The 27147-nt window shown below is 43.5% G+C and overlaps 4 protein-coding genes and 1 long non-coding RNA gene across 16 annotated transcripts in view; 3 read left to right on the top strand and 2 right to left on the bottom strand.

Annotated features, from left to right (window-relative positions):
* LOC114844196 (NACHT, LRR and PYD domains-containing protein 12-like) overlaps positions 1-1440 on the bottom strand; it is a 45923-nt gene extending 44483 nt beyond the window's left edge. For 5 of the 7 annotated variants that reach the window (XM_055503364.1, XM_055503362.1, XM_055503382.1 and 2 more), the window contains exons 1-2: positions 1086-1440; positions 146-463 (exon numbers count right to left, since the gene is read on the bottom strand). In XM_055503364.1, the coding sequence (XP_055359339.1) occupies positions 146-419 (274 nt within the window). In that variant the 5' untranslated portion in view covers positions 420-463; positions 1086-1440. The other 2 variants (XM_055503365.1, XM_055503370.1) reach the window with 2 other exon arrangements.
* The window catches only part of LOC114844204 (uncharacterized), a 62848-nt gene extending 46781 nt beyond the window's left edge, over positions 1-16067 (top strand). The window contains exons 2-8 of one of the 6 annotated variants that reach the window (XM_041068793.2): positions 13993-14073; positions 14180-14303; positions 14379-14555; positions 14656-14748; positions 14910-15010; positions 15169-15318; positions 15393-16067. In XM_041068793.2, the coding sequence (XP_040924727.1) occupies positions 14219-14303; positions 14379-14555; positions 14656-14748; positions 14910-15010; positions 15169-15318; positions 15393-15803 (1017 nt within the window). In that variant the 5' untranslated portion in view covers positions 13993-14073; positions 14180-14218 and the 3' untranslated portion in view covers positions 15804-16067. Of the gene's footprint in view, positions 1-11917; positions 14074-14148; positions 14304-14378; positions 14556-14655; positions 14749-14909; positions 15011-15168; positions 15319-15392 lie in introns of those variants that run through there. The other 5 variants (XM_029131382.3, XM_029131391.3, XM_029131410.3 and 2 more) reach the window with 5 other exon arrangements.
* LOC129603211 (uncharacterized) lies at positions 2621-5400 on the bottom strand. The gene is made up of 3 exons (XR_008692927.1): positions 4058-5400; positions 3710-3843; positions 2621-3519 (listed from the first exon to the last, which is right to left on the bottom strand). It is a non-coding gene; the product is annotated as an uncharacterized LOC129603211 (long non-coding RNA).
* A 3105-nt stretch (positions 16068-19172) lies between the features above and the next one.
* LOC114867640 (potential E3 ubiquitin-protein ligase ariadne-2-like) lies at positions 19173-22285 on the top strand (the record flags this gene model as incomplete). Its single annotated transcript, XM_029170488.2, has 6 exons — positions 19173-19212; positions 20226-20324; positions 20460-20534; positions 20657-20757; positions 21242-21391; positions 21466-22285. Coding segments are annotated over 6 exons (882 nt in total), but the record flags the coding sequence as incomplete, so codon positions are not given.
* A 1759-nt stretch (positions 22286-24044) lies between these two features.
* On the top strand, positions 24045-27132 carry LOC114851218 (ankyrin repeat and IBR domain-containing protein 1-like). The gene is made up of 6 exons (XM_029142912.3): positions 24045-24319; positions 24489-24617; positions 25234-25329; positions 25409-25509; positions 25974-26123; positions 26198-27132. The coding sequence occupies exons 1-6, from the start codon at positions 24217-24219 to the stop codon at positions 26648-26650; spliced, it is 1032 nt and encodes a 343-aa protein (XP_028998745.1). The 5' UTR covers positions 24045-24216; the 3' UTR covers positions 26651-27132.
* Positions 27133-27147: the final 15 nt, after the last annotated feature.

The following is a 27147-nucleotide window of genomic DNA, read 5'->3' as shown; positions in this document are numbered from 1 at the left end:
CAGTAACTGAACTGAGTCAGGAATCTGGTTCCTCTGACCCACTAGGGATTCTGTTTGTCTGTGTCTGTATTTAAAGGAAAGTTCAGCTTAGTTTCTTTAAACCCAGTCTGTGTGTTTACTCTGTTCAGGTGTTTGTGTGACTCACCTCCTTGTTCTGAGCTGCTGTCAGACAAACTCTGCACCAGATCGTTCCTGCTGATCTTCTCTAGAACCTTCCGGGTCACCTCCACCGCTTCAGGAAGTCCATACGTCTGCACCATCGCATCCACGGTTTCCCATGCTTTAACCTTTTGCAGTCGACTTGTTTTAATGGTTGTGAATCCTTCCAAGCTTCCATGCTGTTGCAGGAACCAGTTAAACTTAATAAAGTCTTCATCTTTTAAGTGTTCTAGTATATCTAACAGCTTCTCTGATGTCATCACAGCACCCTGATAAATGATTTTACATCAAAGCATCTGATCACCTGCCCATCAGACAAGAAACAAGAAACAGAAAACAGGTTACTTTTAGTGGTTGATCAGGTACTTATTTTCTAGTATTCTGGTTTTGAGTAGGTCTCACAGGTTCAGAGTCACTGGGTCTCATCATTGTCCAAAACAAAGTTTTTTTCCTCACGAGCAGAGCTCCTTAGTCCTGCTTTGATTTCAGCTGCTTTCGTAACAACAGGAGCAAATTTCATACAGCGTTAGACGGATTTTAGTTCAACTCCAACATGATCCTGTTCACATCAGTTTGTTTAGAGCCTGTATTGATGGAGAAGCCAACATGCTGCTTCCTGCTTCCAACAAATGAACGACGAGCGACCAGTCGATCACCAGTTAACGTGGTGACTGGAAAACTCAGAACCCTGACAGGAAAGCAGAAAACCACCACATTCTGGACCTCAGTCAGTCTGAGTGGTCAGTACCTCCGACTGTAAGCTCAGAACCAGAACCAGGACAAATAACAACCAGAGCCAGACCCTGAACACCATAAACTTCTCACATACAGTATGGTCAGTGTTAGTTTGACAGAAGAAGATTGTGTATCTTCTTCCTCTACATTAATAAACAGACTTACTAACAGTAATGTTGTTAATCACTTACCTGCTCAACATTTCTTCTTGGTGTTTATTTAACTTTTCCTCCTTCTGCTCTGTTCACTCAAAATGAGTAAATTAAAATTCAGCTTTCGGTTTCACTGGCCCCTCCTCCTCTTTCCGACATCAAGACGCATGATTGATTAAACTAGACGATGTCTGGGCCGTATGATGGAACAATTGCTCTCCTTTGTACTATACTGTACAATTGTATACAGTTTGTGTCTTCTTATGTTCAGATTACGCGTTACATTCGAGCACTCACCCTGTAGGTCTTCCCGGTTTTGATCTTGTTCCTGTTCATTGACCCAGCCTTTGCTGTGTGCAGGATATCCTGTTTCCTGTTATCCTGTTGATCTTTGCCTGCCTGACTTTTTTGCATGTATTTTTCACACCTTCTACACAAGCACAAGAAGGGGGGCTACTGGTAACTCTCTGGAAAGGCACTGGTATGAGGAGGTTCAGCACCTGTAAGTTGGCACACACACACACACACACGCACACACACACACACACACACACACACACATGGCTCTACATAATGCAATCAAACCAATTTTGGTGGTAATCTTTGACATATGCAAGACTCTAATCAGCAACAAAACCCCATCCTCCTAGAGTTATTGTGTTTTTTTGCTGAAAAAAATAAGCAGTACGTCACATAGGAAAACTGGCATTTGAAGGGTTAAAATCCTAAAAAAAATAAAAAGCTTGTGTTACAACTCCCCCGTCGGTTCTGAACACTCTGTTTAACGCTTAAAGATTCATGCACACGCTTTTTTCATGCTCCACATTGCAGAATTGGACCTTGATGTCTCAGTAAGGTGTCTGTAACTTTTCATGCCATAAACCGCTGTAGTTCGCCCACACGGCCCGTTTGAAAATGTGTGTTTTAAGCTCTCGTCCACAACGCTCTATTTTCGGAGTGTGTCGGACGCTAAACTGATCGCCACACCCCTTTGAGGAAGCGCATAGCCGTGATCAGCCGCGGGAATCAAACATCACGGTCACTGAATCCATTGTAACAGCGACACTGGCTGACTCGTCCTCGTAGTGGAGTTCAACCATACGTTTGATCCAAAATCTGACTCTGAAGTCGAATGGGAGGCTGTTGAAGTGGTTACACTTCGACTGGTGCAAGATACGTCTAATTGGCAGATTCACGTTTAATTTAATTTATTGATTTATATAATACGCAACTTGATTAGCTGCTAACGCTAATACTAATGGTTGCAAATTAACAGAATATTCATAACTCGACTACAGCTTGTTTGGGAGCATAGCTTGATAAACTAATATAAACTCATTTTTACATGTTTTTTTTATTTCTCGTTCTGCTGCTGTGTCAAAATATTTTATATATAACGGGATCTTCAGCTGCAGCTTATATTTTGCCGTATTTGTCTGTAATTAAGTGCCAATGTACAGTAGGAACAGTGAATGCCTACAGAGGCATAGTGTGACAGAAACTATGCTGTCGAGATATTGTATGTGTTTATTACTTTTACTAATAAATAAAAATTTCGATAAAGCTTCCCTCAAGATGCCTGAACTAGTTGCCAAACCTACTGTCATGTATGGTTCATGATCGAGGACTGGAGCCAGTATGATTGAATGTGTATTCATTACAGAACACATTTAATATACAGTATATCAGACAATTACACATGCATGGAATAAATCAGTATCTCAGAAATTCATAAAAAAATTTAGAACATTTTACTATTTACAGATTAATCATAATGTACCTGGGAACTCTGGTTCACAAACATAGTTTTGTTTCTAAATATATATTGACCTAATATTTTTTAATTGCTTTTAGTAAGGTGTATGATATATCAAGTGCTAATATATAACTAATAGAAATTATTGTTTTTTTCAGTACTATGTCTGTGTGTATCTCAAGTTGTTGCAGGTATCTAGCCTAGAAGTCTTGTCAGCTGGTGCTGGGGACTTCTAGAGAAGAGTCCAAGTCATCCCACCTTTCCTGGTCTGGATCAGGGCAGTGTTTCCTGAGGGACAAGGCACCTATGTTGGACTTAGACCACCTGTGAAATACCTAAATTATTGTTTTTTTTGGCAATACCTCAATAAAAGCTGAAATATTATAAAACATTTGTCTGTTTTCCCTCATTAGGTATATACATACAAAAATAGTTCAGTGATACAGCAATAGTCAAAGCCAACTTTATTTTAAACCAATGCACCAGCACTATAATGCTGGATAAGTTACCGTCACAGTTTAATTTGCAGACCACAAAATGAACAGGTAGGATTCATAGTTATGTTGAAAGCATAGTTTCTGGAGTGGAACAGGTACAGTCATGAGCAGTTGGCTGGGGAAATGTGAGGATCTTTTTTGTCTTCACGTGTTAGAAGACATCGGAAGCAGTGCAGCTGCTGTACAGATGGAGGATGCAGCTGTTTTCCTTGACACCACTCTAGAAGGTATAAAGAATAGAATAGCAGATAAATGAAATGACCAGTATTTACCATGTATCTCACAACCTTTACAAATCTAAACAATAAATAGAGGTAGTTAGATCAGTTTTAATGTTGTTTGGAGCAAACACATTTTCAACTTAGCTTTTATAGTGCTGGTTTGTTAAATCTTAGCATGACATTAATGACCTCCTTTCTATCAGGTTGCTCAAATTCTGCTCAGAGGGCCGGTGGGACAGGAATGTTCACAAGGTCCTCCATAGAACCACCTGAGTCCAGCAGGACTTTATTGAAGATGGTCTCCATTACATTTTTCACATAATCTGCACCATAACACTAGAGTTACAAATTACACGTCAACAGACTAAAATAACAAAATAAGTTGACCAACTGCATACAGAGTAAATACATAGACAATAATATAGATCAGATTATGAATACAGTACCACAACTACTGAAATGTGAAATGCAAAATCTCTGTCAAATAAAACTGCATATTGGCCAACAAATGATAACACTGCTGTTAAATGTACATACCTTTGCTCCTGAGGTGAGCACTCTTCTACTCTTCTACAAGGTAGCCGCGTGTCAGTTTGAGAAGCAACCTCCTCGCGTTTCGGTAGCTGGCATGCGTCAGACTGTATAAAAAACATGTCACGCTTACAGCTAAAGTACTGTAGCTGACTAGATAAGCAACAACACACATGTTAGATAGAACCTGCCATAACCCAAATTCCCGGGTCTACTTGGGCTACAACATACACACGACAGGCTCGGTAGTAATTATAAACATTAGAAACTATCGCGCTAGCAGCTATAATGTGAGCTGAGTGAATGACCTCAGTACCATATATCACACGATTCGAACCGGACAAATGCTGGAGAGGCTTGGACTCATCCAAATTACGTGTCAGCACCTTGCAACACTGTCTCTCTCTGTCGCTGTAGCTGTTAGATTCAACGGTTCTAGCAATTAGCATTCCTTACACAGGAGGGAAGCTACATTATAAACAGAGAAACTTCTGGAGTACATACATCAAATAAGTATCAAGCATGTACTTACGTTTGGGGAAGCAGCAAGTGGACGCTTCTTCAACCTGAGTGACTTCTTCTTCTTTTGTCTTTTAAATGGCGGGTGGCAACCAACTGAAAGGTGCATTAGCGCCACCTCCTATGGTAGACTACGCAGTGAGTGACTTCTTCTTCTTTTGTCTGTGACTGGAGTGACTGAAACGAAATGTTTCAGGTACATTTAGGGGTCCAGGTTTGTTTGGGGGGGGGCGAAGCTGGTTCTGTGATTGGTCAGCGCGAATGCAGACGTATCCAGGCCGCCAAATTTGAAACGATGGTTCTTGAACCAGATTGGATAAACTCTCAAAAATGTGAAATAAGTAGGGGGCGTACTTCTAACACACCAGGAGTGTCTTAACATGACCCAGGGAGTCAAATAAACGTACCAGAATGTCCAAAAAGTGAATTTTGCATGTGCATGGACCTTTAAACCTGAAAGTTCCCTGGTGTCATGGGTCAGCATCTGGTGGTCACTGTTATTTTCTGCTTTATTTTCCGGTTTTATTCTGACACTTCTTGTTTGGTTTCCTGTCTGTTCTAGGTTCAGTTCTACCACTCAGTCATATGTTTCACCAGCTGTGTTAAGCTGTCACTAGTGATCCATCAGCTGTTTTGTGTTAATCGTTAGTCACTCTATTTAGCCTCCAGTATTCACCTCATTTCTCTGTCAGACTGTTTTGTGAAATTACAGTCATCCAACGTTTTGTCAAGTAAGCTCCTGTTTTGCCGTTGTATTTACCTGTTTTGCCCGCTCCTTGTCTGTACGTCTGTCTTTGTTTTTACTCCTGGTGACTGACTGTGCCCGTGCGATTTTGTTTTTTGCTTCCTGTTTTGATGGAGCTGTTTATTAAACAAATTGTCAAAACTTGGTCGGTCTTCGGCTGTGCATCTGGGTCCAGCATCATGTTTGCGTCCTTACAGTCCGTGACACCTGGGGCCCGTTTCAAGGAGGTGGTTTTGTGGAAACTCTGAGTTTCTTTCCCGAAATGAGGAAAATTCTGAGTTTTCGGTTTCAGAAAGCGAGGTAACTTAAACCCGTAAAGCGGGTGTGGTGGAAATTTTCCATAAAGAAGCAGATGAGAGAGGTGTCCTTTTGTGCGATTTATTGAAATAATAAAGAAAATAAAAATAATGGGGAAAGCAAATAAAAAGCATGGATGTTGATTGTGCACATCAACAAACCAAAAACCAGCTGGGGAGATCAGTGCACACACCACGAAGGTGTGATGCAAAGAGCCCACGATCCTCAAGTTGCTTCTGCCTTTTAGCTTCTCTGTCCGACTAGGGTGGAATGTCTTTCTAACCCAATCAAATTACATGCACCATCTCCTCCCTGTCGCAGTGTGTGTGAAGATATTTACATTCTCACACCTGCATTGCTGACGTCCAACTATCTGTGAGAAAGGAGCACCAAGTCTCAACAGACAGAGACACAACTCCCTGACCTTGGGTTTGGGAGCTAGAGTTGAGAGTCTATCAGGCAGAGACAACGATTGAACAATCTAGGTGAAATGTCACATACATACAGTAAGACAAAACATAAGATATTAATTGCAGAACATAAGTCATAAATCATTAATCATATAATAACAGCATAGAAATAAGGAAGACACAATTTTTCCCATAACAGCGGGGTAAGTTAAACCTGTTTCAAGAAGCGAGGTAATCGAAACTCTGAGTCAGTTACTATGGCAACTTACTCTGTGAACCTAACCTGGGGTGTGTTCCAGAAAACGGGTTATGTGACATACCCAGGTAAGTTTGAGCGTATGTTAGTGATTAATCTTGGCTTTCGGTTCCAAAAACGGAGGTAACTTTCAGGGTATGTATGTAACCATAGCAACTTACTCTCTGAACATAACCTGCTCTGGAGACGTGAGACGGTCATAAAGACACGTATGATTATTTGAAGGAGGGAGCGTTATCGTTTTTCTTAAGAATCATTAATGTATTTAGAGAACCATTTGAAACATTTCATCTCAAACTTAACAAACGCGGGTCTTCACAGAAAGCATTCTGTGCGTAGCTCTTCGTTTTTTGCATCAGGGCATTTTTGAGTGGCAGGCTTGTCTTTTCTATGATAATCTATGGCACTTTCCGTATTATTTTATTACTTTCTATTTCAGAGTTTCCAAACGTGATTGGCTGCATCGATAGCGCCCACATTCCTATTAAAGCTCTGTCAGTCAATGAGGGAGACTATGTTATTAGGAAGTCATTTCAAAGTATCAATGTGCAGGTGTCACAAACTTCGTAAAATAGGACCCAAATGCACAGCGAGAGCTTGAGTAAAACTGATGGTTTAATGGCTCGTAGTTAGGCAGGCAAAGGTCATACACAGTACAGGCAAAAACAGGTCAGGGACAGGCAGTAGTCAAAAAGCACGGCAAGGTTCTATCAGAGGCTAGGCAAAGGCAAGGTGCGGTCACAAGGCTGGGTAATACACGATATCTAGACAAGAGTAATGCTGGCTATAAAACACAGAGAAACTGGCGACCTGATGTGGCAATGACTGAGGCTTAAATACCGGTAGGTTGATTACAGATGAGACACAGGTGAGTTTAACAAGGACCGGAAGAAAGGCTGGATCTGATTAGCATGAGTACTGAAACAGGAAATAGTGACAAAGTAAAACCGGAAATGAACAAAAAAAGTGACTAAATAACTAAGTCCATGACAGCAGGCAACTATTATTTCCTGTTGAGAATTTTTTTGTTTTAAAGACCATTAAACTCATTACTGTTTTCATTAACTAGGTAATATTTGATGCAACCCATCTCATCAGTAATGTTGAAGCCAAATGATCAGGGTCAGTACATGATTCCAGAATGTTCACGTTTCAACAGGGTATGTTGTAATTTACACAAGTTAATGTTTTTACTGACAATGGCTTCTTGCTGGGGGACAAAGGGTGCCCTGTTTGATGACACCCTACCCTGAACCTGAACCTGGACCACAGATACGGTTAAACCGGGCCCACAGCAGAACACGGCCAAGGTGGAGATGACCACAGGCGTCCTGAAGGCGAGGTTCCAGTGTCTGCGTGGCCTCAGGGTCAGTCCAGAGAGGGTATGTGACATTATAGTGGATTGTGTTGTCCTTCACAACATTGCCACAATACGAGCAGGGCCACCCTCCTTCTCCTGCTGAAGATGATCAAGATGATCCAGTAGTGAACCAAGTAGACCACAGAGATGGAAGACTCTTAAGACACATGATTTGTCAGAATCACTTTTATTAAGGTTTCTGCACCAAAGCACTCATCATTTCTTCATGTCCTAAAAAATAAAATGTAATATTATTTACATTGCTTCACACAATGTCCCAGACCATGTGCTTTCTGGAGGGTCCAATAATACAATCCGTCCATCAGTGACTGCAAGACAACGCAAACCATAAGATAAATGTGAAATAAAGTCAGAGTACTACGACATTGTAGAAGCTGTTATGGGAAAAATTGTCTTCCTTACTTCTATGCAGTTATTATATGATTTATGACTTATGTTCTGCAATTAATATCTTATGTTTTGTCTTACTGTATGCATTTGACATTTCACCTAGATTGTTCAATGGTTGTCTCTGCCTGAGAGACTCTCAACTCTAGCTCCCAAACCCAAGGTCGGGGAGTTGTGTCTCTGTCTGTTGAGACTCTGTGCTCCTTTCTCACAGATAGTTGGATGTCAGCAATGCAGGTGTGAGAACGTAAATATCTTCACACACACTGCGACAGGGAGGAGATGGTGCATGTCATTTGATTGGGTTAGAAAGACATTCCACCCTAGTCGGACAGAGAAGCTAAAAGGCAGAAGCAACTTGAGGATCGTGGGCTCTTTGCATCACACCTTCATGGTGTGTGCACTGATCTCCCCAGCTGGTTTTTGGTTTGTTGATGTGCACGATCAACATCCATGCTTTTTATTTGCTTTCCCCATTATTTTTATTTTCTTTATTATTTCAATAAATCGCACAAAAGGACAACTCTCTCATCTGCTTCTTTATGGAAAATTTCCACCACAGAAATTGGCGTTTTCGGCAGGATCCCGCGGCAGGTCGTCTGGACGGTGTGACCAGGGACGATAGTCCTGTGGACTAGGGTCGCTCAGCCTCCAAACCTCTACAGACATTCAGAGCTGGGAGGACTGCTCACCCGTCTGGATCACCTCTGACGAGATCCACAAACTCAGATTCAAACTCAAATCCTAATTTGGCTCGGCTCGGTGAGAGAGATTCCTTTGATCCATCCATCCATCCATTTTCATCCGCTTATCCGGGGCCAGGTCGCGAGGACAGCAGTCTAAGCAGAGAGTTCCAGACTTCCCTCTCCCCGGACACTTCCTCCAGCTCTTCCGGTGGGACCCCAAGACGTTCCCAGGCCAGCCGAGAGACGTAGTCTCTCCAGCGAGTCCTGGGTCTTCCTCGGGGCCTCCTACCGGTGGGACATGCCCGGAACACCTCCCCAGGGAGGCGTCCAGGAGGCATCCGAACTAGATGCCCGAGCCACCTCAGCTGGCTCCTCTCGATGTGGAGGAGCAGCGACTCTACTCCGAGCTCCTCCTGGGTGACAGAGCTCCTCACCTTATCTCTAAGGGAGCGCCCAGCCACCCTGCGGAGGAAGCTCATTTCAGCCGCTTATATCCGTGACCTTGCCCTTTCGGTCATGACCCAAAGCTCATGACCATAGGTGAGGGTAGGAACGTAGATTGACCGGTAAATTGAGAGCTTTGCCTTTCGGCTCAGCTCCCTCTTCACTACGACGGACCGATACACCGACCGCATTACTGCAGCCGCCGCACCGATCTGTCTGTCAAACTCACGCTCCTTCCTTCCCTCACTCGTGAACAAGACCCCAAGATACTTAAACTCCTCCACTTGAGGCAGGAACTCTTCTCCAACCTGGAGAGAGCAAACCACCTTTTTCCAGTCGAGAACCATGGCCTCAGATTTGGAGGAACTGATTCTCATCCCAGCCGCTTCACACTCAGCTGCAAACCGCACCAGCACACGCTGGAGGTCCTGGCCTGATGAATCCAACAGGACAACATCATCTGCAAAAAGCAGAGATGCTATCCTGTGGTCCCCAAACCAGACCCCCTCCGGCCCCTGGCTGCGCCTAGAAATTCTGTCCATAAAAATAATGAACAGAACCGGTGACAAAGGGCAGCCCTGCCGAAGTCCAACATGCACCGGGAACAGGTCTGACTTATTGCTGGCAATGCGAACCAAGCTCCTGCTCCGGTTGTACAGAGACCGAACAGCCCTTAGCAAAGGGCCCTGGACTCCATACTCCCGGAGCACCCCCCACAGGATGTCACGAGGGACGCGGTCGAATGCCTTCTCCAGATCCACAAAGCACATGTACTGTAGACTGGTTGGGCAAACTCCCACAAACCCTCAAACACCCTGCTGAGGGTATAAAGCTGGTCCAGCGTTCCACGACCAGGCCGAAAACCACATTGTTCCTCCTGTATCCGAGGTTCGATTATCGGCCGAATTCTCCCCTCCAGTACCCTGGCATAGACCAGGGTACTGGACAACCACCCCGGTTGTCCAGTCCAGAGGAACTGTCCCCCTCCTCCACGCGACGTTGCAGAGGCGTGTCACCCAAGACAGCCCCACAACATCCAGAGACTTGAGGTACTCAGGACGGATCTCATCCACCCCCGCTACTCTGCCACCAATGAGCTTACTAACTACCTCGGTGACCTCAGTCTGGGTGATGGGCGAGTCCGCCTCTGAGTCTCCTGCCTCTGCTTCCTCAGCAGAAGGCATGTCGGGGGGGTTGAGGAGATCCTCAAAGTACTCCTTCCACCGTCCGATAACACCTTTGATTTGGGAAAAAACAAAAAGATTGGAACTTTTATTTTTAATTTAGCTGAAACATTTCAATTGGTTGAAAAAAAAAGAAAAAGAAAAGATATCTTCTATTTGGTTGAAACATTAAATTTGATTAAGAAAATTAATTAGATCCAGAAAAAAAATCCCAATGATACACGTTCTTAATTACGTCAAAGTCTGCTCTGGGTGGTGAGACGTCGGTCGACGGCTTCTGAAAGATGGAGCGCGTTCGCAGAGTGAAGTATTTTCAAGATACGAGGGACCCGGGCCTAGAGGGGCCTAACGTTGAGGAAATACTTCGTGAAAGGCTCTGTCGCCAGATCAGGTTGGTTCCCTTTTTACTGAGACGTCCGATAAAAAGGCATTTTGGGAAGGTTCCGGCCGGAACACACAAAAAATCTAAGGCAGGAAACCGCCGGACTCTGAAAGACGGGTTCGGGGCAATCTGAGTCTTGACCACCAGACAGCAACATTGCAAAATTAAAGGTAATTAAAAGTAAAAAGTTAATATGGTTATTAATGCGTTTCATGTTTCCATGAGTAGGAAACTGGTTATGGGTTCAAAAGGAGAATCACTCGGTGTAAAAGACATATGCACTTTTAAAAGAAAAATTAAATACAAAAGAGGAGATTTGAAAAAGCAAAACTATCAAAACTAAAGCCCTTAAAAGAAACAAAAGAGTGATGAGAGTAACAGGAAAAAAGGAGATAACAACTCTGGGGAAGAATTGTTTGCACTCTGCCACACACACACATACACCACACACACACAAATCATGTCAAGAGCAAATGCCGTCCCTGTCAATGCCTTGGTTTACGTTACCCATCTTTTAGAGCGTGCGCTCCCCGCGACAGAGTGATCTATGCACGGAGCGTAGCGTTTAACTTGTGTTTTGTGTCGTGTCCTTTGTGAACGATCAGAAGCGTCTTGCCGACTAACGTGTTACCTGCCGGCAGGCGCTGTTAGCGCCTATAACAGTGGTGGAAGCGAAGCAGAACGGTGCAGGTCTCAGCTGACGGTTAAAAGTGAATGCTGCAAACTAAACATTACATATCAGGCTGTTAAAAAGCATTGTTAAAGTAAATGTATTTATGTCAGGACTCGAAGCAGGCGGCGGACCCACATGCACAGCACGGAGGCGAGATGATGATTAGACACGGGTTTATTCGATAAGGCAGGGTCAGGCGGTCCAGGTCATGCAGGATACACAAGGCAAAACAGGAACAAAACACGAGGAACACGAAACACGGGAAACACGGGAAACTCGGAACACTCAGGGAACTCGAGACACTCATGAAACTCGGGGACTCACAAGAAACACGACAATCTGGCAGGGAACTAGGGACACAGGAGCTGACTAAATACACAGGTGAGTGATTAACTGATTACCGACAGGTGTGGGTAATGAGCTAGGGAGAACAGAACTGATAACAGGAAGTAAAGCAGGAACAGAAACAGAAACCGGGAGTGCTACCAAAATAAAACCGGAAATGGAACCTGGAACCAAAATAAGCCAAGGAAACAAAACAAGAGTCCACATAAGTCCACGAACGGGGAAGACACGAAGATCAGGGATTCCTTCACGGAGGGTGAAGGCGCGGCGAGATCCTGCTCAGCCGCCGCTGAGCCAGGGTGGCCCTCTTAGTGCCCTTGAGCTGGGCCGATGTCCCCGGGGACCACCCCGCATGGCAACGTCCTCCAGGTGGACGCTGGTCCAAGAGACTGAGGAGTCGAGGCGGGCGTCGCAGCGCCATCCAGGTAGCAGGAGGCGCCGAGGGCGAGGCCACCAGTCCGGCAGCCGAGACAGGGACGAGGCAGGAACCAGCGGCGCCCTCCTTGGACCACCGCGACGAGACACGGGAACCAGCGGCGTCCTCCTTGGACCACCGCAACGAGACACGGGAACCAGCGGCGTCCTCCTTGGACCACCGCGACGAGACACGGGAACCAGCGGCGTCCTCCTTGGACCACCGCGACGAGAAACAGATGCAGGTGCGGCCGGGGCCGGGCCGCCAGGAACCGATGCAGGTGCGGCCGGAGCCAGGCCGCCAGGAACCGATGCAGGTGCGGCCGGAGCCGGACCGCCAGGAACCGATGCAGGTGCGGCCGGAGCCGGGCCGCCAGGAGCCGATGCAGGTGCGGCCGGAGCCGGGCCGCCAGGAACAGATGCAGGTGCGACCGGAGCCGGGCCGCCAGGAACCGATGCAGGTGCGGCCGGGGCCGGGCCGCCAGGAACCGATGCAGGTGCGGCCGGAGCTGCGACGGGAACGACCCCCTCCTGGGGGTCGACAGGAACTACGACGGGCGCGACCCCCTCCTGGAGGTCCGCCGGGACTGCGACGGGCGCGACCCCCTCCTGGAGGTCCGCCGGGACTGCGACGGGCGCGACCCCCTCCTGGAGGTCCGCCGGGACTGCGACGGGCGCGACCCCCTCCTGGAGGTCCGCCGGGACTGCGGCTGGCGCGACCCCCTCCTGGAGGTCCGCCGGAACTGCGGCTGGCGCGACCCCCTCCTGGAGGTGCGCAGGAACTGCAGCTGGCGCGACCTCCTCCTGGAGGTGCGCAGGAACTGCAGCTGGCGCGAGTGAACTCCCGCAGAAACCGGGAGTGCTACCAAAATAAAACCGGAAATGGAACCTGGAACCAAAATAAGCCAAGGAAACAACAAGAAACAAACCCCAGATCGTGACAATTTATTAGGGTCTGATAAATGATCACACAGAATCACAACGGTAGCGTTACTGGAACGAACCCACCTTAATTCCAGCTGCATCGTAACATAGCATGGCATTGCTAATAGCCTGTCGGCTAACATGCTACATTAACTATGATAGAAACACCCGTTTCGCGCAACTGCATCACCTCCGCAAATCACGAGAGTAACGTCACACTTCATACACATGAATATGAGCCGTCATGTCGGTCTGTTCATTAAATATAATTAAAATCATCAGTCAGTGGACTAGCTTGTTGCTGCTTGTGGAGCTTTCAGGACCTGCTGTGCCGCGTCAAAGGACACTTCTTGTCCATTAGCCAATTAGAGCGTGGAGGCAAATTAAGGTCACGTTATTTTACGTGGAAATTTATCCACGATTTGTGCGTAATTTTAACGCCCCAAATTATAAGTATAAGCATGGTATAGCCCCACTAAGTCTACAAGTACAAATCCGTTTACGCACGTACAAATGTAATGTAACCCTAATTTGACTTCACATTTACCAGTCGATGCACGCTCCTGTACGGCAGCCGATTTCTGGCAGACAGTCAGAGCATTTAAGCATTAGTTAATGCTGCAGGTTGGTTCCTTTTAGTTGCGTTGGCTCAGTGTTTTAGCCCCAGCAGGTCCAAAATAGGTCCTCGTGTGAGGTGAGGTGAAGCTGAAAAGTTGGAGTTTAAAAAGTTAACCTACCTGAGCATCCACTGCTCTCACCTACAGCTGCTCCAGGTTCAGGATGACGTCACTCAAGTTGATCCAGGACTACGCAGCCAATCTGGTGTCTGTGCGTTGCGCGTTGAGGTTCGTTGTCTTGTTGGACCGAATATGTTGTTTTGTTTTTTGTGCACAGTTGTCTCCACCCTCAAAAAAAACGCATTGCATTCACACCGTACGATCATCAGACAAACGGGGCATCGTCGGGACTTTCCAGGTTCGTATTAACCTGATAAAGTGAAGAAAATGAAAGTGGAAGCACTTTAACGGACGGCTTCTCTGCTGCTAACAGAGAAACCACCTTCGTCTCTCATAACCCGCAGACAGCGAACCTGAGAGGACACTAACGAACAGACCATAACATGTGGAGCAGAGAGTCGATGCCGTCCGGGTCTGCAGGTGAGCAGAGCAGCAGGACGACGGTGAATGCGATGCACTGGATCCCCAGTAAGAAACAACACGGAAGATATAGAGTGCCAGAGGTTCAGTCTCCGTCTCAACCAGGTTCTTTTCTATTTCTAGCCTACATAGGACTTCCTGTGGATGATCCATATGTCGGTGCGCTGGTCAACCACCCCAGGCTGAATGGAGGCAGAGCCCCGCATCCGTACGCGCTGGACCTGACGAGACGCGCACGACCTCGGCCGATGACTCCGCCTCCGTGGACGCGTGAACCGTTCATCCTGTCAGACCTCGCTGGTAAGAACCACAAAGGGCATGTTAAAATTAAAGTTAGCAACGTATTTAGCACATTTATAGAAAGGAAACACTTTAAACAATGAAATGTTGATCTTTACAGCCATGAGTCACAGTTATTCATCTACGAAGGAGAAGCGCTACGACCCTCAGGACCCCACGCTTACGTTTGTGGACACAGAGGATGAATTCGACTGTAAGTGGAAATGTTCAGAGCCTTTTTATGATCCACAGTAAATGTTTATGGATTAGACTAAACAAATTAATGTTATACTCTACAAGGCTACAGAAATATCTTCAGATACCTGATCTAGTAGAATATTCTTTATGTCAGAGTATTTTTTGTGTTTTCCTTAGTTCTGTATGAAGGGTTCGAGTCTCCTAGAGCTCTGATGTCCTGTGGTCACGCTGTCACACCCACGTCTCTGACCAAGTGGTGTCTGAATCTACTGGATGATGTGAGTTGGTATTAATGTTCATATTTATGTTGGTGACCTGGTTGAGCATCGGTCTTGGTAAGTAGATTGTTGCTCACCTTATGTTTCATACAGTAAAGCAAACGTAACAAATTATTAGTATAAAACTAACCAATTAAACTATTAATGTTTCCATTCAGGGTGAGAGCAGGTTTGTGTGTGGACAAACTGGCTGTAACGTAGAATGGTCTTATGAGGAGGTTTGTAAAATGGCTCTACTGACCCCTGAAGAAAAGAAGCTTTTTGAAAAAGCCATGAGCTCCAATGCTGCCAGAGCCAACACCAGACCAGTGAGTGCTTTAATAATGTGCATTCTATCACCTTTACATGATGGTAGAATAATAAACTCCACCTCCCTCTTCAGTGTCCTGGATGTGAATCTCCTGTGGTCAGAACCGACCTGTTTAATCTCAGAGTTCACTGCTCAGTTTGCTCAGTGAACAGAAGTGGGAGCTATGACTTCTGCTGGCAGTGTCTGAGGGAGTGGAAGGGTCCTGATCCACGTTCAGACCGCTGCGACAACGATGGCTGTTGCAACCAGTCAGTAAAGACGCTGCAGACCTGCCCAGAAATGCTGCTCAGGTCTGTGACGTGTCCGTCCGTCCGAGCGTGTCCCACCTGTGGCATCCTGCTGCACCACGACAACACACTGTGTAAAAACGTTGACTGTCCTCGCTGTAAGGAGGAGTTTTGTTTCCTGTGTCTCAGTGTGACATGCGACCTTCAGTGCAGCGTTGCTCCTCGACAGACGTCTGTACCCGTGTGGCAGAACTAATGACGTCGTAGCAGCAGACTCTGGTTACTTCCGATGTGTAAAGTAAAATCTGTAACATCGTGGTACATCCGTGTACAAATACCTATGGGACAAGTACACGAGACAGCAGAAGCAGATGTCTCAAGTGTCATTTGAATAACTTTGTAATTACCACTGTTTTCTGGGCTATATGACTGTATTTGGATTGTTTGTTATATGCTACTATCCTCAGTTCATTTGAATTAAGCCTATATTCTAAAGCATTAAACTTTTCAGTGAACAAAAGGAGACTGAGCTTGTTTGTCTCAAGCTGCAAAAATTAGAACCTGGACTCCACTGACTCCTAGTCAAGCTCTCTTCTTACCTGCCTCTCACCTTCCATGCTTCCTCCTTCTAGTCAACTTCTCATCCTCCCTCCCTCTCACCATTCATGCTCCCTCCCTCTAGTCAAGCCCTCCCTCTCTCTCCTTCTTCCTCTCACCCTAAGAACCTTTCTCCCTCTTTCTCTCTCTTTCTATAAGCTCCCTCTCCCTTTCCCTCCAGTTTTCCTCCTTCTAATCAATAAAGGACATACAACCATGTTCAATAACAGTGATAACAAGCACACTCGTCATCTGACTGTTCATCCTTACTGCTGTTCAATTCAATTATCTTCCTAAATAGATTAATTTAACTTTTTAATTTTATTTTTTTTACTTTAAAAGAGTAGAAGAAAGTCAAGATGAGGCTTCTCCAATGTAGAAACATCTAACACATGCTTCAATAAATCAGTTTAATGTTAAACATATACGTTTCTTTTTATTGCTTCATGTTTAAGTTCCACTGTGAGATTGTGACTATGATGGCAAAATGCATTTATTTAGGATTTAACATCTGTACGACCTGCTCAGTAACACACTAAGATCAAAATAGTGTTCTAACAGAAATCATGAAGTTCATTTGGTGGCTCAGTGGGTAGAGCATTGACTTGGGAAGCAGAAGCCTTTTGCTTATTTACTCCAGTGAATGAAGTATTACAGTGCACAACAGTAGAGCTCATGGGACATGTCTGAGTTTGATATTTACATTAAAGTATAGCACAGTTAACACGATGAACACACGCTACTGTAGCTAGTGTTCTGTAGCTGCCAGTTTAGGATCTTATCAGCTCACACTGGGTCATGACATCTATCTTCAGTTCCTGGGTTCATCTCTGGGAAAGGGACAATGCTGATCTGGGACCAGTGAGAGAAACACAATATGTTACATACTCCACCAGAGACAATACACCATTGGACTTATTGTACGCCAGCTGCAACGAGGCCTACACCTCGGTGCCCCTCCACTTGTCTCTTGTCTCTGGCTCCGGTGTCTCGTCTGGTTCCAGTTCCTCATCGTCTCTCGGCTCTGGTTCCATGTCGGTCCTTGTCTCTGGCTATAAAACATGTTGAAATAAAAAATTTCTGCTATCATAATTTTCATTCTCAAGACAACGATGCACAGGGGATCATAGAAAAAACTCAGTGGGACCTCAAGAGGATCCGTTTTCAAAGATGACGGCAAACCAGACTGGATGACATAGTGGCGACTTACAAGATGACCCTGAATGGTCTTTTGAGAGAGTTCAGAGATTCCTTGAAGGGCAAGCAAAGGGTACAAAAGGCTCTTATGCTGAGTTAGTTACTTAGCGAAAAAATTATACTAAGACAGATACTTCAGTATATTCAGTAACTGAAATAAAATTTTTTGATAGTTGTTAGTGTACTTTTTCCAAATGGGACAGATAAAGTATACTGTAATTATCATTGATAATAGAGTTGTCATTTATAAACTTGCATTATACTGCAATATTTGCTGAGTGTATATATAAAATTCCAGTAATTTTTTAAAAATAACTGTCCAACATTTTAATTATACATTTTACGTAAGTATGTAAGTATGATTCTAGACTCTATGCCATAACATAACAAGACTGAATTTTAATGTCATCTGGCGAAGACACCCACCAAAAAAAGGGAGAGGAGGCTCATCAAGATGACAATAATGAAAAGGTAAATCGTTCTGGCACATAATTAATTATAAAAAGCTCTGATGCAGTAACATAGACCTTAAACATTTTATTTGGCTAAGCAGCATGCACCGACATCTGAGATCTATTCTATTCTTCTTCACAATTATTGTCTGTGCCTCAGTGCTCATCTAACTATCATCATATGATTATAAATCAGGAGGGATGATGATCTTCACCACACTGCAGCAAGACTCAATTTTGGAAGTACCTTGGATAACTTGGATGGCCAGGTTCCCAAATATGCCAAATATGGAATTGAAAAAGACAAGGAAACAAATGGTACAGGAATGCACAACATGGCGTGTGAAATATTACATGCTTCCAGTGTATAAGATTTTCTTTTTTTTTCAGTCTGTATTGAGAAAAGTGAATAAGTGCATTCAATCCAATAATGAATGTGTTAATATATACATTTTGTATTATGTATTTATTTTAGTGTTGAACACAGAATAACTGTGCCATGTGCTCTATCACCAAGCCACCAGGATCAGTACCATCCTTTACAGACTGGGTAAAGTACCGTTTTTGTTTTCAGCAATAGATGATCATTATGTTTCAGTTTTCTGTAGTATTTAAATATTACAGCGTGAAAGACTTTCATTCAGATGCTATAAAATGGTCATTCATCTGCCCTTTTACAGACACAGTGTGATGGCTGTTGCAGCTGGTTTCATGCACAGTGCTTACAAATAGATAAAGACACACTTAAGAAAGCAACTACTGAAGATTGGGAATGCTGTCTTTGTAAATGATTCATAAGCCATAAAAAAGTTACAGGGTTTATCCTAGTTGTCTTACTTTAATGTTCATTTTTGCACAAAGTTGTATTTATGTTTCACACAAATGTTTAGTTTTTGAATGTTTTTCCTGCCTTTATATTAAAAACCCTAAACATAAATAAACCGTGGTGCGTTAAGTGAACGCAAAGGGTCGTAAAACCCAACAGTGAGGAAGCGGAGTGTCAGCATCGGACTAAAGTTCAGTGTCTGGACCATTAATGAGTGAAATGTTTTAACATTACTGTAAATTTACTTTCAGTGTTTGACGTAGATAACGACGTAGAGACGTTATGGGTTTTATTTGGTTAATTAAAAAATACTGGAGCTCCTCCACGTGCTGCCACCTGCTGGCGTCGTCCTGTACTTCAACCATGGTTGATTGAATTGGGCTTTAACTTCATACAGGTAGTTTCGCGTTCGACCTGATTGTTGCACACGGCCAAGAGCATGGCACAGGTCGCAGTGTTTCCTAAACAGGATGCAACTGTAGCTTGTGAATTGAGGATTATTGGTTCCAGCTTCCCTTTGACAACATCATGTTTTTCTGGAGCCCGCTGTTAAACATTTGCTCCTGCACCGTCCACACCAACAGGAAAAAAAGGTACGTTCCAGGTTGTTTATTGACACGAATGACTGAGAACAAAAGTGAAAGAATAGAAAACATAGCTTAGCACAGCTAAGGGCGAAGGGTGAATGAGCGCAGGACGGTGCAGACAGAAAGTCAACATGTTACGCAGGATCGCAGGTGATAAATATTACAATTAAAAGAGGGAAAAATGTTATGAAATGACTGATAAGGTGGCCTATAGTGGTTGAAGAGGTTGCTTTAAAGTGTAGTTTTTTTCCTTTGGGGGTCCGTGTATGTTTTAGCAGTTTGATTTCCCCCTTCAGAATAAAAGCTGGGAAAACGAGAAAACGACTTTTTTTCCTCAAAACGGGAAACCGCTTTGAATCCAGTTCAGGGTTTACTTTTGAAAACACTGTTATCAGATCGTTTATTCGTTTTTAACACGGTGCTGTGATTAAATTCAGTTTTTCACTTATATCAAGAGAAACGAGAAAACGGATGTCCTTGTATTTTATCTTCCGGACAACTTAACCAGAAAACGGCTTGATTTCAGCCGATTTTGTCTGGAAAGGAAAATATAAATCCATTACTTAAGTTGCCCTTGAGCACCGGCTTCCTGTCGTCATTGTGCTGTGTGTCAAAATAAGAATCTCATTTTCTTAGGCCGCGCGTCTGGCGTCTAACGTGACGCCAGACTTTACAGGGTGTGTGGTGGTGGGGGGTCTCTCGTTACAGTACGAAGTTACTGAACTTACTGGGAGCTGTGGTCCTGACCATGACAGCCAACACAAACAACTTGGTGCTGTGTGCAACAGCGTGTACAGACACATTAACCGGTCCTACGGTTCTAAAACAACTCTTTTTGTCGTTTTCCCAGCTTTTATTCTGGAGGGAGAAATCAAACTGTTAGAACGTACACGGACCCTAACCAGTCTTTCATTTTCATAGCAGCTAAATAAATGTGCAGTTTTCATCCTTCAACTATAAAATAAACCTTTCAGTCACATTCTGTATCTAACCCTCAGCCTGTCTTTGCACTTCTTCAGCAGCGCGGCGTAGACATTGTGCTCGACTAAATGCGCTGGACAACACTGACTTGTTTGCCCTTCACCAGGCTCAACTTGAGCTCTTCAGACATAATCTGAGTAAGGTGTCAACAAAATATTCCTCACTCTCTCAGAATCAGTGACATAAAAAGAGAAAAGCATAGACATAGAAACATTTTAAGCAAAAATGATAGAATTCTTATAAAATGACTTAATCATCTTGTTATTCTACAGGGGTGAGGGAGGAGAAGCACTACGACCCCAACGACCCTACACTTAAGTTTGTGGAAACAGAGGATGAATTAGACTGTAAATGAAAACTTATGTTCAAACCTGATGTTAATTGTCATGTATTGCAATCATTTAAAGTACCACGTGTGTAATTTCTGCATTCCATCTACTATTGTAATAGTTTCTGTGTTTTCCCTTAGTTTTGTGTGAAGGCTTCACATCTCATAGAGCTCTGATGTCCTGTGGTCACGCTGTCACTCCCACGTCTCTGACCAACTGGTGTCTGAAGCTACTGGATGATGCAAGTTGTTACTAATCACTGGAGAGATTTTTGATTCTTTTTTTAATTTATTACTCACTCTTGCAGACCACACTTTTATGTGTTTACGTTTGTTAATAATTAAGTGCTTTAGGGTCACAGAGAAACAAAGTGCTACACGGTAAACTCATGTCTAGTTTAAAAAACAATTCCACTATGTTCTTCAAGTTTATTGTATTATTCGAGTAGAATATACATAAAATTTAGTAGAAATTCTAATCTCGAGCATCTTTAAGTTGAATTTCGTAATTGAAATTAAAATTTAGCTTTGACTTAAGATATTAAGTAAAATTTAGCAGATAAGTTGCCACCAAGACATTGAGTTAAATGAAGATTGTGTATTGAACTCAAAATAAACATTTCAGCCTACTATTTTTTTTAAGTTGAGTTCTCTTAAGTTTTTTATTTACAATTACTTAAATTTAAAGACATTTTTTAAGAAGTGTTCAGTAATGTTTCTATTCAGGGTGAGAGCAGGTTTGTGTGTGGACAAACTGGCTGTAACGTAGAATGGTCTTATGAGGAGGTTTGTAAAATGGCTCTACTGACCCCTGAAGAAAAGAAGCTCTTTGAAAAAGCCATGAAATCCAACGCTGCCAGAGCCAACACCAGACCAGTGAGTGCTTTAATAATGTGCATTCTATCACCTTTACATGATGGTAGAATAATAAACTCCACCTCCCTCTTCAGTGTCCTGGATGTGAATCTCCTGTGGTCAGAACCGATGTGTTTAATCTCAGAGTTCACTGCTCAGTTTGCTCAGTGAACAGAAGTGGGAGCTATGACTTCTGCTGGCAGTGTCTGAGGGAGTGGAAGGGTCCTGATCCACGTTCAGACCGCTGCGACAACGATGGCTGCTGCAACCAGTCAGTAAAGACGCTGCAGACCTGCCCAGAAATGCTGCTGGAGGATGTGAAGTGTCCGTCCATCAGAGCGTGTCCCACCTGTGGCATCCTGCAGCAACACGACAAGGGCGGCTGTAAAAATGTGTACTGTCCTCGCTGTAGGAAGTATTTCTGCTTTGTGTGTCTCAGTGTGACACAGCTTCATCAGTGCAGTGTTGCTGCTCCTAGACAGACGTCTGTGCCTGTGTGGCAGAAAAAATAGTAAAAACAAGTAGAATATGAGCATTCAGACAATTAAGGCAGTTCTTAAAGTATCAAACATTTAATTTTTCTCTTCCTTGTGCAATGTGAGATATTAAATATTTAGTCAAAGTTAGCTTTATTTTCAATATCTCTTCATGTGCATATAGGGTAATAAAATCACCTTTCTAAGAACAACAATATATATATAAAATACACATACTATTGTACATACACATAGATACATACTATATCATAGTGTATATATAAACATGATGTAAACCAAATGAAATATGAGGGCACATTTGAACATGAAAGATGGGCATTACGATAATCACAGCTTTTCTATTGATGTGGATCTTTTTCCTTGCTACTATCTATGTGACGACAAAGCTCTTGAATAAAACATCTAAGTTGTTCATTAATTTGTCTTCCCCAGTGATTTCAGGGCTGATTCCTCAATCTTCTCTGACCATAAATTACAGCTGTTGATGTTATAAAAGCTCAAGATGTCTAGTACTGGTTTATACTGCAGCTGTATTTGTCAAATGGTCAATATTATATAATTGCTGCAAACATTTGTCTCAAATATTTGACATTGTAGACACTGTGTGACTGTAGGGTCTTACTTTTACATCAGTTCTAACCACTGCACATTGATCATAACATTAATTTGGACGACACTGGCTTTGATACTAAACTTTGCAGTAAAGACTTGTGCTGTAAATGCATGACTCATCATTTTTATGTGCGCATTCATGTGAAATCACAGGAATTGCTCAATGTTCAACCAGGAGCTTCAGCCACTGAGAAGTTCAGCATTGATGCAGCAGCTAATTAAAACCACACAGAATAAAAGTATTAGTTGTGATCAACATAAAGAGTCAATGCCAAAATGAGGTTGTTTACAGGTTGTAAAAAAATGCTGGAGCCACATGATTTCTTGTAACTGCACAGGAAGTGACAGCAACCGGATATCCCAGATAGGAGGCTGTGTATGAAGGATTCAGCTTCCTGAACGGTTAATGTGTCCATATTATCAGAACCCTTTCAGTTACTGTAACACTGAATCTTGAGCTCTCATCTTAAACTCCAGTGCAGCAGCTGTAGCATCAGCAGAACTGAAACACGGCAGCTCTGAGAGTGTTCACATGTTGTAGGTCCTGATTGCTGTGTGCATGTTATGCTGTTTAAAGAGAATACGGTTTTTCAGTCTGAAGACATTCATTTCTCCCACTTTCATCAGCAAATCACTGTTTCTGGCCTATGTTACTATATAAATGCATCCAGAAACATGAACAAGAGCCAATACTGGATAATGTAGATTTATTATAAACAAAGTGCAGAGAATATGACAAAGTGGGTTTAAATAAAGGAGAATGAGAAAGCCCAACAACATTTACAAATGCCCAAGCCCAGTAACGATAAACTACAGTATTTTAATCTCATATGCAGGAAAGTGAGATTAGAAATGTGCCACATAAACGTGGTCAGTGTCCGACTGTTTATCCTCCATGGACCTTCAGAACCAGGTGGATTGTAGAATCAGGCAGGAAGGTGCATTTAGACAGTGGAGTGGATTCCATGAGCATCTGCCCATCGAGGATGAGCTGCACGTTGTCCACATGTTGACCTACAGAGAGAGGCGCAAGGAGAGAAAATCAAATGTCCGAGCCATTAAGGGGACGCTGAACACATCACCGGCATCGCAGTAGGCATTCACACGTTTATCAGCTCATAAAAACAGTGTGAGATTTAAAACTGTAATGGATAGAAGTTCGTTTCTTGTAGTTCTTTGACTCAGGACTGGTTATTACCTTGGTTCCAGGGCAGAACATCCACTGCTTTCCGCTTCAGCTGCTCCACATTTAGGAGACCGCTCACGTCGACCAGCGCCCTGTCTCCTGCGGGACTGAGAGCAGTGACTGGTCTGTGGAGACGCTCATGTGTCGGACGACAAACCAGGACGGGCTCCATGTTATGTGCTCAGCTGGTGCCTTCAGGCTCTGTCCGTGGGCTGGAGACGATGCTGGGTTTATACTTACAATCTGTCTCCGCCCTCAGAGAAAAGCTGCCAGTCGTATGTCGTTAGAAAATAATCTAAGCACGCCACAGAATAAAAAAACAATCTGGAAACCACCATTATAAAAAGTGTGTATCACTGTGATTGGCGTTGGAGTATTATATTAACTAATGCACCCGAAACAGGGACTCGGTCAGAAATTGGTGCTTCCCGTGCTTCTATTGTGGGATTTGATAGCGAAAGTAGAAGCTCTTTACGGTCGAATAAGTTGCTGCTAAGGAACAAACACAGTCTTGTTAACGGAGAGTAAATCGAATAAAAGCCGAACACAGAATGGGCAACAGTTTGAGGCGCAGGTCCAGAGATGCGTACAGGGTCCACCCGAACAGCACCAGGACGGAGGAGACGGAGGATGAGGGTCTGGACTGGATCCAAGGTAAATACCGGAAACAAACAGACGAGAACCAGCAGAATTACCGTCAGACGTAATGTTATTTGATGTAGACGATGTTATAAAGTTACCAACATTTCAGTGAGTTTTACGCATTCAAACCAGGGGCGACATTTACTGTAACTTCTCTATGTAAACTATGACGTGTTTGCAGTGAATGGACGCAGGCTGAATACGCTGTGTGGAACTAAAACCCTGCACCCACGCGCGCTTCTATCGCCCCCTCCTCCTCCAGGCATCCGTACAGTGTGGATTCCTCCACCCCCCACCCCGCCGTCCCCAAGTAAGTGGAAGCAGATCAACGCAAAAAGAGGATGAAAATTAATGACAGACAAGTCCACCATAAGACATGACTGTAAACCTGAAAAGATGTACATGATGGTTGGTGTTTGTGTGAAGATGATCGTTTAAAAATGAACACTAAAGCTTTTATCTAACATGTTTCGCAGCAGTGATTAGAGAGGTGGTTTAGTAGGAACGTCCACATTGATGGACATAACATGAAAGCTTCCTCTGCCTCCACCACCTCCTCTTCTACCTGAGCCACGTGTTCCCCAGACCAGCTGCACAGGCGCTGTCCATCCATGTGATATAATATATATACTTCATGAGTCTGTTGCTTTGTGGTCCAGTTCTGATGCTCAGGGCTCAGCCGGGCCATTTTTAAACACTCACCAAATATTACTGGTTTTAACATCAATTTTGAGGACAGAATGTTGATTTGCTGCCTACGTGCCTATGTGTGCCACCACCAACAGGTAGCATGATAAGTCCTGTACATGTTAACAATAGTAATGAGATGAAACATAATAGACCATGAGACCAGAAAAAATGAAAAAGGAATGAAAGCTTTTCCTTTTAAGTTTCAGATTCTAATTTTACCTGATATGATTTCACAGCATTGAGTGACTGCAGCTATTCTTCTACTGAGGAGAAGTGCTACGACCCTCAGGACCCCGCGCTTATGTTTGTGGATGGAGAGGATGAGTTGGACTGTAAGTAAAATGTCATACGACTCCCTATTTTAAGGTTTATGTGTCTGTGAGGTCACAGTTTCTCTGTTTTGTTCCTCAGTTTTGTGTGAAGGCTTCAGGTCTCGTAGAGCTCTGATGTCCTGTGGTCACGCTGTCACACCCACGTCTCTGACCAACTGGTGTCACAGGCTGCTGGACGAGGTTAGTGGTCAAGACACATGGCAGCTGTGCAAGTGAAAAGTGTTTTACCCTATAAATAAAATTAGTGTGATATTTTCTTCTTGAAAAACTCAATGTATACAATCAGATATTTGCAATGTATAGATATTTTACCAGGGGGGCAATTATTAACTGAGGGGCATTTCAGGGACAATTGTTTAGCATTGTGACCCAATGTATCATATATGATACAAATTCAAACTAAATGAAACTCATATACTGACATTGATTTTGAATTTGTTGTTGTTCAGAATGACCTATAAAAGGTCCAGTTTCAAAGAAATGTAGTTTCTTGGTGTTTTGGCATTTATCATTATGGACATTATAGAATTCAGATCCATTTGAATCTATGTCTAACAGTGGAGATACAAACGTTGTTGTCTTCTGAATAATGTCAGTCAAACTTTTTAGTTTTGATTTAATCACTTTTCCATGTTTCCATTCAGGGTGAGAGCAGGTTTGTGTGTGGACAAACTGGCTGTAACGTAGAATGGTCTTATGAGGAGGTTTGTAAAATGGCTCTACTGACCCCTGAAGAAAAGAAGCTCTTTGAAAGAGCCATGAGCTCCAACGCTGCCAGAGCCAACACCAGACCAGTGAGTGCTTTAATAATGTGCATTCTATCACCTTTACATGATGGTAGAATAATAAACTCCACCTCCCTCTTCAGTGTCCTGGATGTGAATCTCCTGTGGTCAGAACCGACCTGTTTAATCTCAGAGTTCACTGCTCAGTTTGCTCAGTGAACAGAAGTGGGAGCTATGACTTCTGCTGGCAGTGTCTGAGGGAGTGGAAGGGTCCTGATCCACGTTCAGACCGCTGCGACAACCACGGCTGCCGCAACCAGTCACTGAAGACGCTGAAAAACTGCCCGTATGCCGAGTTTGAGTCTGTAGGAGTCAGTAGGTGTCCGTCCATCAGAGCGTGTCCCACCTGTGGCATCCTGCTGCAGCACGACAACACAGAGTGTAAAAACGTGGTCTGTCCTCGCTGTAAGGTGGAGTTTTGTTTTGTGTGTCTGAAGCTCACTGACGAATGTTTGCTAACAAGTGAAGAATTTGAACCATGTTTTAGTCGTGTGGCCCCCAGACAGACGTCTATACCTGTGTGGAGGAATTCATGATGGAACAGCAGCCAAACGATCATGTGACTAATTTATAACTGTGTGTTGATTGCGATGTTTATCCACTGTAATTCTCTCTCTATATATAGAATGTCCTCAGGTAGACTAAGATCACAACAGACTTACAGTAAGTTTTTGGATTTCATATAAGACTAACATGGACACTTTCAGATAATTGATAATGGGAAAGTACCTGAGACGCACCTGTTGGAATGAGACCAGCCCAGTGTTTGATTAACATGAAGGTCTGTTTACTGTAAATGACTGTCATTATAGTAAACCAATGTAATAAAAAACGTGGAGGGTTTTACTTTGCAAGTAAAGTAATAAAACTGAACATTGGTGTTTTTGATCTTTACTTGATTATTTTATGCTTACATTTGCTTTAGAAAAATAATAAGGTGTCACATGTCATTAGTTCAATGTTGTTTTAGCCTTGACATGTAAATGTGTCAATATACATTAAACTGTTGGAAATTCAATGAAGTTATCAATGA

This window comes from Betta splendens, chromosome 2 (genome assembly GCF_900634795.4).
Source record: "Betta splendens chromosome 2, fBetSpl5.4, whole genome shotgun sequence".
Taxonomy (NCBI): Eukaryota; Metazoa; Chordata; class Actinopteri; order Anabantiformes; family Osphronemidae; genus Betta; species Betta splendens.
Note: the sequence above shows the minus strand (reverse complement) of the source record. Positions and strands in the feature narration are given on the sequence as shown.

Excerpts from the sequence above, each read along its gene's own strand:
- LOC114851218 (XM_029142912.3), top strand. The coding sequence starts at position 24,217 with ATGGGCAACAGTTTGAGGCGCAGGTCCAGAGATGCGTACAGGGTCCAC. Across the intron at positions 25,330-25,408 it reads TGGAGAGGATGAGTTGGACT|TTTTGTGTGAAGGCTTCAGG; the intron begins GTAAGTAAAATG and ends TTTGTTCCTCAG. Across the intron at positions 26,124-26,197 it reads CCAGAGCCAACACCAGACCA|TGTCCTGGATGTGAATCTCC; the intron begins GTGAGTGCTTTA and ends CTCCCTCTTCAG.